Source organism: Xiphophorus maculatus, chromosome 6, assembly GCF_002775205.1.
Source record: "Xiphophorus maculatus strain JP 163 A chromosome 6, X_maculatus-5.0-male, whole genome shotgun sequence".
In the NCBI taxonomy this organism is placed as follows: Eukaryota; Metazoa; Chordata; class Actinopteri; order Cyprinodontiformes; family Poeciliidae; genus Xiphophorus; species Xiphophorus maculatus.
The window spans coordinates 2,499,171-2,513,621 of NC_036448.1; the positions used below are offsets into that span (position 1 = coordinate 2,499,171).

The following is a 14,451-nucleotide window of genomic DNA, read 5'->3' on the forward strand; positions in this document are numbered from 1 at the left end:
TTCCTGAGCATTTTCTTAAGTCTACTAAACTTTCAAAGGATGTTTCTGTATTTTAGTAACTTCTAAAGCCTCCAGGACGTTGGCAGCCCTCTCAGGCTGTTAGATCTATTTTCTGACGGCTCATAATAACAGATGCCCTGCGTGTCCTCCGTCCTTACAACATCCATTAAAGGCCAGAAAGCCATTTCCTTAATGAGTAGTAGAAAGGCCTTGGCTCCTGCTTAGCTTCTGTGTTTTATGTCAGTTCTACATAGGTAAGTGTGCTGTCATGTTTTCTCAGTGAACCTCATCGCCTGTCTACAGTTGAGTCATGTTTCCATTAATTTGTCTGGCTGGGACAAAAAGTAGTCTACCACTGATGTTCTAAATGACTAATGTACAATGTTCTCTTTTTCTCCCCTGCTTCCTTTTCAACAATCAAGAATCGTATGGAGGGCTTCTGGAAGTCTGTAGCGCAGCATGTGCCTCGGAAGCCAGCTGAAATGAGGATCCTCAACCCATACTTCATCCAAGAGGCTGCATTCCAGTTCATAGGCCTGCCATTTAACAATGGTTTAATGGGGAAAGGGGTAAGATGCTCAAAGTGCCAGATTCACATCTTTTCACAGTTGTAACATTTCTTTTAATTGGATACTTGAAGTATTTGTGTCCCTTTCAAGGCTGAACCTATATGCTCAGAGCGGTCATAATCTGAAAAGTCAACAAACTAGCAAAAGAAGGGAGAAGGGGACTAATAGCAACATCAGTCAACTCATTCCAGGTAGTTTCAAAAAGTTGGGAATGAAACTGCACCAACAACCACTAAAGGAAATGACACAAGCGCAATTTCCTCTTTCATGAAATGTAAACAAAAATGGTGTTGCGTCAGATTTTAGTTGTAAGATTTATTTGTACATGGGCCTTTACCTCCTCGTCACTCCATTTCTGACCACGAGCCATTTCTCCTGCTAACACTAGACAGACATGCGTTTGTTTTGGTTGTATTTACCCAGAATGCCCTGTGCTATAGTCGGCTTTCTGCTGTTGGAGCGGTGTCCGGTCCGCTTGGCGTTCACATATGCATTGGAATTGCACCAGAGTTCACTTAAACCAAATGGAGACCTGGTTTTTAGGTAGACCACACTTAGTTTTTTTTTTCAGTCCCTGTCAGAGTTTGATTCCGCATTCACACCTCCCAAAACGAACCGGACTTCATAAGTAAATGAGCTAGAGTTTGATTTAAATGGGCTAAACAGGGCCGGTGTGAATGAACCCTTAAGAGTTAGACAGACACTGATGGAAAAACCCATAATGGGAGTTTTGTTACTCGGTGATAACTGCTTTACCTTGTAACTCAACAAATCTGGGCAGCTACCTGAAGTTAAACACAGTAACTTTTGACTCGCTGATAAGTATGGATTCACCAATATGAAAATTTGGGCCAATATCCAATATGAGTTTTGCTGTTATGGCCCACAGCAATATTCACCAATATATATTATATATTTTTATATGCACATCAGTAACCTTTCGCCATCTTTAAAGAAACAACCACACTGCTGACTTCACCTCTGCTTCAGTTAAACTCCCCACAGTCCTGCTCTGCACCCTGTCGTATTACCAAACACATGATCAATCTCCTCCCCTCCAGAATAAAACGACAACCAGATTCAAATAAAATCCATAGATTTTAAAGTAAAATAGTTTTATTTATCATATTGATACTAATAGGTGTTAAAAAAATCACTAATACAGGCTGATACCAGTATTATTGCCATCCTTACTAATAAAGGAAGTGATTTTCACCTACATTTTCATACACAAAAATAAATTTACCTTAGATAAATGTGTGAAGAAATTTGATTTGTCAAATAAGTTGATGTTTAGTTAGTTATGATTATTTAAAAAAAAATTATTTCTTCTGCAGTTTAGTTCTTAGATATTTTTAATTGATTTCCAGTTTTTTCCCCCAGAAGATGTTAGACTCTTATTAGTTTTATTTTTTTAATAATGTCTTACATTTGAGTAACACTTTCAGCTACCGTATTTTCAGGACTATAAAGTGCACCTCACTATAAGCCGCACCCACAAAGTTTTTATTAAAAAAAAACTGGAAACATACATATATACTGTAAGTCGCTGGCATCTCCGCCGCTCTCTGTTTTTCACAAGGATGCAGCAGAGGGCTGCATCCTTAATAAATCTGCTATTAAGGACGCAGCCCTGCGTCCCCAACGCTGAACCATGGATTCGTTCACGCCGAGCTTACGTGCAGCAGCTATCGATCTGGCAGTGCAGATCGATAGCCTTCAACTTAAAAGCGGCATCATATTCTAACACATTCTTCGTGTTGTTTCCATGATGAGGGGGTATGACTTTGGAAACATTTCTCTGTCGTGCCTGCTAGCATGTGCTTGTTCTAAAGGAAAATCAGCACTGTCTTCTTTGATTTCCAATTTTGACTTCCAGAAGCAGAAAGTGATTCACTTCCTGCTATAGAGGCCCCTTGCGGTTGAAGAGAAATCCACAGAAAAGCCGCACCGAGCTGTAAGCCGCATGGTTCAGAGCGTGGGAAAAAAGTAGCGGCTTATAGTCCGAAAAATACGGTACTTTGAGGAAAGATTGTACAAGAAGTTTCAGGGAAAAATGTCATGTTAAATGCACTGTTCTCTTCTAAATGCAGCAAGTGTATTTTGCTTTCAAAATGAGTGAATAATAGTCAAAATAATTGTGGGTTCAGAGTTGACCAAAATAATTTTAATGATATTTCTTTTCCTAATAGAATTGTAGCATATGTTGCATTTGCAGATACTTTGTGTGTGCTTTGCAGGGGGATATTGTTAGAGAATTAGAGGCAGCATGAGGAGTGTATCAGCCTAACTCTGCCCTGTGGGGCTACCACAACACCCCTACATGAACTTCACCCGGCAACATGTGTTAAACATGTGGCTTTATGCTTGTGCGTGCGTGTGTGTGTGTGTGAAAGGAGGAGATAATGAGTTTGTGTTCATGTTTGTGTGTTTGCCTTGCTGTGTTGTTAACTTCAGGCTGCAGACTTATGTGATCTGGCACATTTTGTTTTCCCCAATAACACTTCCCAATTTCTCCTCTAAATCCTGTAGTAAGTGTTTATGGACATGGAAATTAATGAGGAGATCTATTTGTTCTGCATGTGTTTGATGTTGAGTGTGTGTGTGTGTAAAATAATCACGATTAGAACACGCAGTAGGAGGTTAGCCAGCTGTTGGTCCAGCTCCACCAACCCTGAGGGCTGCAAATCAGGGTAATGATTTAAATAGGACCTCCTTGCACTCTCTCTCCTCCACCTGCATGTTTTAGTCCAAGGCTGATGTTTTTTTGTTGTTTTTTTCCCCCCTCCTCCATCCAATGTCCACTCCCTCAATCATGCACACAAAACATGTGTAGAGCCAGGATCTCTGGCAGCCCAGGGCGGTTAGGAAGCACACTTCAACCTTGTACATAACTGTGTTGGTGGGGGGTGGAGGTGAGGTAGGGTGGGGGTGTGGGGGCTCCAGGGGTCACATCTTTAAGGTAATAGTTAATCACCAAGTGCTCAAATTCAGTTAGCAGCAGTGGAGCAGAACAAAGCCAGGAGTGCACAACAGGCACAGAAGCATGTCTGGCTGCTTGATTAAGGCAGAAATCATTGTCATAATAATTTTTAGTCCAAATGAAAGCAGAAAGTTTTTATAAATCTTTCACTTTATTATGAGTGGAACTAAACCTGCCACAGCCTGACTGCAGTTTCCTGTCAGCAGAGCAAAGAAGGCATACCGCTCCGAAACACTGGGAGTCAATGCACAAGTTTGAACTAAAGTTGCAATTTTGAGAAACAACCCAAAAAGAAAAAAAAACAAAACTTTATCTCAGTTATCTAGATGTCATAATTAGAATTGAACATAAGATGTCTTAATTGCTCTGGCTTACAACCAGATGTGGTTATGTGGTGGCTAGTCCGCCTGTTTGTTTGCAGGATTTGCATGAAAATATTCCTCAGGGAACAGAGTGGAGCGGGGTGTGTGTGATTAACTTTTGATGACAGTCCAGATCTTGATTTGGGGATTTTTGTTGTACTTATCCAGCGTTAGTGAAGGCATGCAGTTTGCATGTTAATGTGTGTGTGCGAGTCTTTCTCTAGGCCTGTGCTGTAACCACTTCTCTGTTTTTACTGCAGAACATTCCAACTTTGGGAACAGTTGCTATAACCATGGCACTACATAACTGTGACGAGGTGGCGGTGGCTGGCTTTGGCTACGACATGACCGCTCCTCAAGCACCTCTGCACTATTATGAGAGCGTCAAGATGTCTGCCATTAAAGAGGTGAGTTTCATCTTCACTACCATTTTTATTCTGGACATGACAGAATTCTTTGATTTAAATCATGAAAAATGGGAAGGCATATTACTTCTCAACAGAGTCTGCAACCTTTCCAATCCAAAGAGCCATTTTATCCCTCAGTCCAGCTAGATAAACCCTGTTCAGACCAACTACCGTTATATGAGCTTTTGGAAAAAGACAACATAAATTTGTCATCTCTAAAGAACCACCATGTTATTTCTATTTTTAGGTTTTAAAATGAAAAAAAATATAAAACATTTGCAAGAAAGGAAAAAAAAAAAGCATTGTTTTTAAAATTGTAATTTTTAACCTAATGACAAGTTAAATCGATGTAACTAATATTGCTGGCACATTTAGTCATTCTATTGTGAAAATATAACAATAGTTCTATGAAGAAACTAGAAGCTGATAAAATCTGCATTTATGTAACATTGGCATAAAACATTCTTGTTGATTCTTTATCATTTTAGCGAAGTAGTTAAAGTTGTAACTTCTATTAAAAATATTTTTAGCTTGTTTTATTAAAACTCTATGTTGGGACAGTATAACAAGAGATGGATCAATAGATCATCTGTTAAAAAAACAGAAATTAGTTAAACAATGTGCAGGCTTTTGTATTAAAATAATGCAGTCAAAAGATGTAAACCAGGGCGTGCCGTGATGGCGTGCCGTGATGGCGTAGCGGTTGGCGTGACCCGTATTTGGAGGCCTTCAGTCCTTGACTCGGCCGTTGCGGGTTCGACTCCCGGACCCGACGACATTTGCCGCATGTCTTCCCCCCTCTCCTTCCCTGTTTCCTGTCAGCCCACTATCATATAAGGGACACTAGAGCCCACAAAAGACCCCCTGGAGGGGTAAAAAAAAAAAAGATGTAAACCAATAGCCACTTAGACATTTTATTTAAAAAAACTAAATAAATAAAATTCACATCATAATAAATGAGCAGATCTGCAGACCAGGAATGGACCAGTTGGAGGCCCTCCTGTGGAAAAGAACCTTCAGAGTCCCTAAATGGACAACTTTCTTACCAGTCTGAATTGAACTTGATGCTCTGTTTGATATCTAGGATCAATTGGAATATATGTCTGGGTTGAATTTGTTTTTATTTTAAGTGAGATGACGTATTGTGAATTTGTGATGTATTAATAAACTGAACTGAATTTGAAAGAATCTGTGAGATACAGGATATTTCAGCTTAACTTGTCCATGTGTTGTGGTATTTGTCTAAATTTATGGTGATCTTGAGGGCAAAAAGATATTAAGGAAAACTACTAGTTAATGTTTCATAAACTTGACGCTTTTGCGTTAGATCATTTCTGTTCAATTTCATAATAAATCAGTTGAAGGTTGATCTAAGATTTTTCATAATATAATATGGAGATGATCAAATTCACTGGAAATCGTGAACTAGTCCTGTAGTGCTGATGGGAAACTTTTAGCCTTATTCTCCCAGTGCTTACAAATCATTCAGAAGTCGTTTAACCAAGTGCCCAGTTTTTTTTGTCATTACAAGTTCCCAAAATGTTTCAAAGACGTTGCTGTTAGAGAAACCTGTATGCGACCAATCAATTTTTTTAAAGATCAGTAATCGGACAGAAAATTGCAATCGGTGCCGTCCTCGCCACTGTGCATGTGACGTGCATTCCACTCATCTGAATTCAGAGCTTTGTTCAGGCCATAAGTTTGGAACTTTGAAGCTTTATATCCACCACACTGGAGCTGTCCAGGTTTGGTGCTGGTGATCGGTGCTTTCACAGAGGAGAAATCCTAAAAAAGCCGTTATCAGATTTTTTTTTTTCCTCTTTATTTCTTTGTATTACTACCTTCAGACAAAGCTAACGGGTTAATAAAATAATGAGTTAATAAATTCCACAATGGCAAATCTGATACCACTTTTCTAATGAAATGAAAAAGAGCAACAAAAAGATGGAATGATTTCCCAGGGATCTTTCATCAGCCTTTATAACATTGTGTGTCGTTTGATCACTCTCAACACAATCCGTCAGTGTTTCTCTGCGTGTTTACACTGGGATGCAGGGGAATCGGAGATGTCACCCCTGTGCTGATGAGTGTAAACCATGAGCTCAGTATGATGATAACCTTTGTCTAAACTCGCCGTGAACCTTTGGCATTTATTATCGTCGTCTTCATCAACACTGTCATCATCTGCCACAGGAGGCTAAATAATGGGAGCGCCTTTGTTTGGAAGCTGAAAAGCCAAACTTGCAGCCACTCACTGGGGTTATTATTTGCTCCTAAGGAACCACGCAGCTGTGAAACCATCTGCTTAGAATGGCGCTGTTTGTCATAGAGGGCGATATTCCTGACCCAAATATCGGGATCCCACTTACTTCATCAAACGCTGATATGAGAATGTTAGATACTTCAGCTATGACTCTGCGGTACCACATGGACGCCATGTGGAGTGCGTGACGCTGCGTCTGATCCACAAGCTTCTGGAATCAGTTCATAGTTGATACAAAGTCACTTTCCAGTTCATCCAGCTGTTTCAAAACAAATGATGTGTATCAGTGTAAAAGGTGATTAGATCAGTGTTCTGTCATCAAGCTACACCACCCTTCACTGTTCCTTCATTCCTCTTTGCTTTCTAAGCATTTAGCCTCAAAACAATGCCCTTTTACCTTATTAGAGTATCAGAATTCTTTTTTTTTTTTTACAAAAAAATTATACCCAAATAAATAATTCTAGAATAAAAGCTAGAACATCTCATCACTGCACTGCATCAGTGAAATAACATTTAATTCTATTAGGTTTCTCTCTAAGCCTGATCATTGATGTGATAACAGCAGATTTTCTTGGACTGTATTCCAGCTGAGGAGCCATGTGAAGGACAGAGTGCAGCAGCTTGTGTTGCCTTTTCAACAAGTTTAAATAAACGAGCTCCACCTTTGGATTACTCATAAGTAATTCACATGGAAGAAAAAATGTTTATACAGGTTTTTAGTAGTGGTGGGACTTTATTAAAATTCTTAATAATTAATCACATTTTAATTGAAAACTAAATATTGACAAAATAAGCAACATTTTCAATTCAACATCCCTTTTTGTTGCTAAACTATTCCACAAAAGGACATAAGAGCTCAACAACAAAGATACTTATTATTTTTTATCAGTTATTCGGGTCATTTAACCATCAGATTGATGCAAAGTGTGATTATACCCATTCAACTTTCAAGTGTTTCAGGAACCCCAGATTATTCATGTCAATAGCACCTTTAGAATGTTTTTACTATGGCAAATTGCAATGTGTTCGATACTTATTTTACCTGTTGTACATAGAAATCCCCACATCGTGAGGAAATGGGAATAATGAAATGCTAAACTAACCCAGAGAATTGTAGTCTAATGAATGTCCAGATCTTGGTCACCTTCCTTCTGGACTTGTGATGCTGTATCCACCTAAAATCTCTTTCCTGACTTTTTCCCCTTGCAGTCTTGGACACACAACATAGCCAAGGAGAAGGAGTTCCTCCGCAAGTTGGTAAAGGCCAACGTTATCACAGATCTCACCAAAGGTATCTGAGTTTACACCCAACTCCAGCCGCCTTCCGCCATTTCTGTCGGAACAACGAACTGAAAGCTGGATTGACTCATGGAGCAGAGAACCGCCCCCACCATCCCCTTAAGAAAGGCCTGCTCACTGCCGGGGATAGAAGGGGATAACTATCAAAGAAGTTTCTAAGAGTTTTGATGAAAGATGCACTCATGTGCCTTCAGAACCAAAGACCCCTGCTCATCAAAGCGGGGGCAGAACAGGCTGCAGGAGGATTGGATCTGCCTGGCACCTGTTGAAGTATTGCTGTGCTGGGCCCATCACTATAAAGTATCACACACCTGAAGCGGAATGGTAACAGTGAGAGGACAGTTGAAGGAATGAAGCGAAACTGAACGTGTGGGGGATGGGTTGAGTATTAGCAGTGCCAAATGTACCTCGCAAAGGGGAGCAGACCCCCCCTCTCCTGTTTTGTCTGAATGTATCCTCTGTAAATATCAAAGATTTGTACTGTGCTTTTTACCAAGCTGCAGTAGCTCCATGATCACATCCACTTCCTTCCGTTCATTCACTCATGAATTCATTCACTCATCTATTCATCCTTTTCTGTGTTCAAGTGTAACTCCTTCCATGCCCACTGGCATCACACCACCTGCTACATAAAGCAGCAAAATCATAAGAACGGAGCTCCACGAAAGAAGGCATAGTGAGGGGTATGGACTAGGGGTTGCACGACTTCATATTTGTTGAAGTTGATGTTGTTATGGTAAAACTTGAGTCGACATCGACTAGTCACTGTGATGTCATAGAAACACAAGAGAAAATGCTTCACATTAGCTTACAGGCAGTCTTAGACACACAACATGTCCAAGGAGAAGGAGTTCCTCCGCAGGAATATTTGTCAATATTCACAGCAGATATTGACAAAAGACCACTTAGACAGAAACTGTCAGATCCTCCGAATGCAGCTTGAACTACATCTCCAGATGTTGTCATAATATTTTTCTAAGCGTAAAACCATTTTTTAAAAAGAAAAACAAAAGGGACAGAAGACATGTGGCAAGGAACAGAGGCTGCCGTCTGCGGCCTCTGTATGCGGGGTGTCTGCTCTAATCACAGCACCATGTGATGGCCCTATTCCGGTACCTCTGTGGTAAATTAGTTTGGATTGTATTTTTATACAATTCAAACTATCTGACAAATTCACATAGTTTCTTATTTTTCTTCTTCTTGGAAGTGTCAGTTTTGTCACATGATTGTGATTAGTCAATTAGCCACCTAAAGGAACACGGCAGAATAAGGAATCAACTAGTTGGTGCAACCCCTAGTTTTAGCCCTTTGCAGCTGCGTCACCTCATCATGTTGAGGCGCCATGACTGATATAGAAAGTGAGAGACGGGAGCATTGAACAGAATTATGATTGTTTTCCCAATTTTATTTTTGCTAGAATAACAAAAAAATATTGTGCTTCTTCTTTTTCTAGTCAGACTTATCACAACAAGTTTGGATTCCCTTCCTTCAGTTTGTTATGCCTGTGTGCAGCACTCTGACCATTTTTAAAGTGCAACCAGCAACATGAAAGTGACATTAGGTTACCAACTATGTTTTTTAACAAACTTTACAGGAGTTACCATGTGGGTAGGTTGTTTTGACGTCCGTCATGGCGGAGTGTTACGCTTTCTGAAGAGCGTGTCGTCACAGTTATCCAAAGACAAAAGTTTGGAAACTGAAGTAAATTAATTTCCATGTTTTTTCATCACTGAATTGAACCACACATCTGAACATTTCTCACTCTCAAGGACAAGTCTGTTCTTATTGGAAGACCCTTCCTATTGCAGATTCATTATTTAAAAGAATTCCCTGTCACTTCTCCAGAGCATTTAGCCTATATATATCAATATCTACTTTTAGCCACATATCTGAAAGGTTAGACACCATCAACATCCAATACTGAAGAGTTACGACTTAGCACTAAGGTATGTCTTTGTTTAATGAAGAAACTGTAACGATATCTATTATGATTTGATTCATATCTTCATCACTGCATCCCAACCAGATCAGTAAGGGGCTCCACTCTGCTCACCGATAAGACGCATGTTTCAACTCCCCTACTGCTGCAGGTTTTGTGTTCTTTATTAAATGGTAAAATCTTGGTTTGTAGAAAATAAATATGTATGTATTTTTTGTTGTTGGGTTGATTTTGCCTGCGACAGACTGGCGACCTGTCCAGGTTGTACCCCGCCTGTCGCCCGGAACGTTAGCTGGAGATAGGCAGCAGCACCTCTCCCGATCCCATTAGGGACAAGGGTGTTAGAAAATGGATGGATGGGTTGATTTTGATTATTTATTTTGTTACCAAATCCCCTTTCCGTGGTCACAGGTTGACCTGCTTCCTGTTGCAAGCAAATACGAGCAGCTTTGAGTTTGGGGAATCTCGATTCCCGACTGTGCTTCCTGAAGACACTTGATGCATTCTGATGGAACCCGTGTGTGTTCCAGGTGTTCCGCTGCAGTAGAGAGAAAAATTGAGGGAATCTGAGGTTGATGGAGCTCCAGTTGACTCAGTACTGATCTGATCTGTGCGTTCTGGCAGGTTCTGCTTCACCTCAGTATTTTAAAAGAAACTGTCATGTTGTCGCAATCAAAAAATCTTTTTTTGTTTCCACTGAACGTCTACAATTGTTGTTTGTTTGAATGCTTTATTTGTTTGAATGCTTTAATCAGCTTACATGGCATGTCAGGACTGCTTTTATAAAGCAATCTGTCTGTTTTCAGGTTTCAGCTGGTGTTTGGTACATTGTTTACACCACTTCACATTGTCTCCTCTCAATCACTAAGCTCTTGCTGCGTCTGTTGTCTGAATATTTTGTTCAGTTTCATGTGGCAGTGTGTACTCTGTGGTGTTCGGCGGAGGTCCTGGATTGGACTGTGTTTAGCACAAAGGTACAATTCTAAACTGTGACCTTTGAACCGTCACAGTGCCATCATCGGGGACCGCAGTTGACTCAGTATGCGAGGCTTGAATGGGGCGGAGCGCTTAGCATATCTGCAGCAGGTCTGTTGATGAACTGGTGGTGTCTTTAGCTCGTATGTTACAAATTGAAGCTCTGCAAACGGGGTTTCTGTTTTGTGCCTTTTTATAGATGGAAACAGGAGCAGGAGGAATGAGAACAGAGGTCAGAGCGCAGTCTCCTCAGACTCCTTGGTATTGGCTCTAAATCTGACAAGTTCCCTAAAACCAACCAAACGTCCATCACCTTCTGCAAAGCTCTGACCTCTGAAAAGTTAGCTTTTCCCAATATCAAATTATGGATGAGTTTATATGGATTGAATCTGAATCACCCCTCCACTGTACCCCCACCAATCATGGATTGTCTCTGAGGTGGAATGTATTTGCTTGATTTTTTTTTTCTGATCATTATATTTATAAATCCTTATTTTTCAACATTGCAGCATAAGTGGAAAGTGAAGAATCAAGTATTTCTCTTTTTGTACAGTTATACAGTTCTGTATAACAGCTTTAAACGATTCAATAAAAAAGTTCAAACACATGTCAGCATGTTTGTCTCTGTTTATGCTTCACAAAATTATTCAGACATCTTGAAGTATTCACATTTTGTCAGAAACCTTTAGGTATTACGGTGGATTTTTAGGACATTTTTTCATAATTTGTCTTGTTTCAGTCACAAACAGCCGTATGTTGTGATGTGATAGACCAGCACAGTAGTGCATAGTTGCAAAGTGGAGACCAAAATCTAAAGGGCGATGTCCCACCGGGACAGTACTGTGCAGAAGCATCTTTCACTGTAATTCCAGCTGTAAGACTTTTGAAATGTGTTTCTACTCACTTTGCACGTCTAGAGAGTGGATTTGCAAGGAAGTATTGACCACTACTAAAGTTCAAGCTTCAGTTGAGTCTTCCTCCAGATCGTCAATTTGGATTTAGGTTAAGAAAGTTTTGGACATTTTAAATGACTCTTCACACCCTGGCCATGGTCTCTTCCAGCTGCTGCCATCAGGCAAGAGATACAGAGCAATAAAAACCAGGACAAATCGCCTAAAAAACAGTTTTTACCCGATGGCAATCATGGCACTAAATTCAAAGGCATAAGAACTTCTGCTCTTGACACCACTTTGTTAAAAATGTAAATTCTGTTGCGACACCTCCAGGCGCTGCAACCATCTTGTCTATGTCTATTTATTTCTCATTTTGTACTATTTATTTCTTTATCTTTGTATATTATGTATATACACATAACCTGCATCTTAACTCGAGTCGAGCAAATCTCAATTTCGTTGTAATCTGTTGATGACAATGACAAATAAATCTTATCTTATCTTGTCTTAAACTTTTTCTGGACTGTTTGGAGGGTTGTGGCCAGCAACCGCTTATTTGCTGGTCACAGCAAATTCAGAATACAAGTAACTACAAAACTCAACAAGTATAAACTAGAGGTCATACATCAAAACAAATGAATTATAATAAAAATCTACAAAAGAACATTCACTTCAATATGTTAAGTAACATTTATCCATGTGTTCTGGTTCCCCTAACTAGGAAGTGCATGGCAATTATAACAACCTTTATATTTTTGGGGTGAAGTCAAAGTTTGAGGCTTGGCCATGTCGCTTCAACATGCACAAAAGTCAGAATTTTCATAAATTTAGATCTCCAGTGCCTTATGAGCAATCTCATCAATTTTTAAGCCAAAAAAAAGCAAAACCTCTGTTAAGAGTTCAACCAAATGGAGGCTATGAATGACCAAAATGTGTCAAAATTACAAGTTCATTCATGGTGGATGACTACCTGTTTGTTGTAGAAGGTGGGTGTAAGACTTTTTATGTAGGTCTTAGGAAGTTCTACAAGTGTATCAAGTTTCATATCTCTATGATAAAGGGTGTTTTCAATGTTGCTGTGGGGCGCTCTTAAGGTATTTCTCTTTAAATACTTACATTTTCACCAGGTCTGATGTGTTTTACAACATTCGGTGAGTTTTTGTTTAGGCCTCCAAAAAACCAACTAATTTGTGGAAGGAATAAAAAACACTCCAGTTGCAACAGATGTTCACAACGCCCCTAAAAACCTCAGCTGCTTACCTTCCACTATGCTCACTACTTTGTATAGGTCTACCACAAAGACAATAACGCCAAAAGCATGCATTTATGCTTCTGGTTATGACACAAATTTGAAATGTTCAAAGGAGCAAAAATACTGGTTTGTGAAAGGACTTTGAACTTCTCCTGTGTGTTCTGGCTCCTTTCTGCCGTGTCATCTATCTGACTGCTTGACTCTGTAATATCTTTTGTAGAGAGTGTGGCCTGTAGCTGGACAGCCTCATGGATCGGGTATAAACCGTCTGTCAGTCTGTTTCAGAGGGGACAAACTGCAGGAAGCTCCGTGACGATGGAGCGACGGGTCAGGCAGAAAAATCCACCCTGAACTGCTAGGAGAAATCATTTTGATGTTCTACACAGACTCGGCTTCCATCTTCAGGTCTTCTTCCTCACCCCTCACCACCCAGTTCCTCACAAGCATTCCTCCTCCTCTCCTCATAATCTCTCTTTGTGTTGTTGTCGATCTCTGTTTTTCTCAAGGCCGAGTAAGCATCTTGTTTTACTGAAAGCCACAAAGACCCCATCTGAGATTGTTTTACTCAATAAACGGAAGGGAACATCATTCTGCAGCCTTGAAACTTTCATCAATAGAATCCATCCAGACTCTACAGAGAGAGAGGGCTGTCCAGCTGCAGACGACTGTTTTTGAAGTGCTCGGACAGGACGCAGAGGACTCCTAAAGCACCTCTGGACCGTCCTATCCTGCCGTTAATGGGGTGCCAGAAACGTTCAGCCCCAACAAAAGTCACGCCTCACCTCTTGTCGCAACCACCAGGCTCCGGCTACACTGACCTGACAGATTTCCTGAGCTCCACAGGGTGGGATCGAATGCTCGCTCCCTGCAGCAGCAGAATATTTGCCACCTGGGATCTCCCCGAGGCAGCTGGCCAGGCCGGCTGGCTGGAGGCGCTCGGTCCTGTTAGTCTGGTAGACGGGGGTAGGAGCACTCCTGCACCTCCTCAGCCGGTGAGCCTGTTATTCTCTACGACAGGTTTCCCCCTCCTGCCCCACCTCTTCTCAGAAGGGCTGGAACTGAGAGGCCATGACCTCCGGGCCTGAAATTGAAACTGCTCGTAAAAAGAGTTGGGAAGGAAAAAGAAAACACCCACCAAAAAAATCCAGACCTTATTATTTATCTTTGACTCTGTTTACCTGTTTCTGGATCAGCTGAGATGATCAGTTTACCTCCTTTACATGCAGCACACCTACAACCCCATCTTGTTTCTGCAGCAACTCAACCGAATGAATATTTATTATTTCAAACAATGTTGATGTCTGTCTGCCAAAGACAAACCCAAGTTACATAGTTGGCAGAATTATTTAATTAACATATTTTAAAGGGGCATTATTACAGAAGAGGATTAGGGCCACCAAAAAAAAAGAATTCTGAGATTAAATAAAGTCAGAATTATTTTATTTATTTTTTCGGTGGCCCTAATCCTCTTCCGTACATTATTGTATATTTTCTAGACATAGTTCACAT

The 14,451-nt window shown here is 40.4% G+C and overlaps 1 protein-coding gene across 4 annotated transcripts in view; it reads left to right on the plus strand.

Annotated features, from left to right (window-relative positions):
* st3gal3 (ST3 beta-galactoside alpha-2,3-sialyltransferase 3) overlaps nucleotides 1-10,084 on the plus strand; it is a 68,879-nt gene extending 58,795 nt beyond the window's left edge. For all 4 annotated transcript variants that reach the window (XM_023335142.1, XM_023335141.1, XM_014469998.2 and 1 more), the window contains 3 exons: nucleotides 423-569; nucleotides 4,175-4,321; nucleotides 7,794-10,084. In XM_023335142.1, coding sequence (XP_023190910.1) covers nucleotides 423-569; nucleotides 4,175-4,321; nucleotides 7,794-7,883 — 384 coding nt within the window. In that variant the 3' untranslated portion in view covers nucleotides 7,884-10,084. The remainder of the gene's footprint in view (nucleotides 1-422; nucleotides 570-4,174; nucleotides 4,322-7,793) is intronic.
* Nucleotides 10,085-14,451: the final 4,367 nt, after the last annotated feature.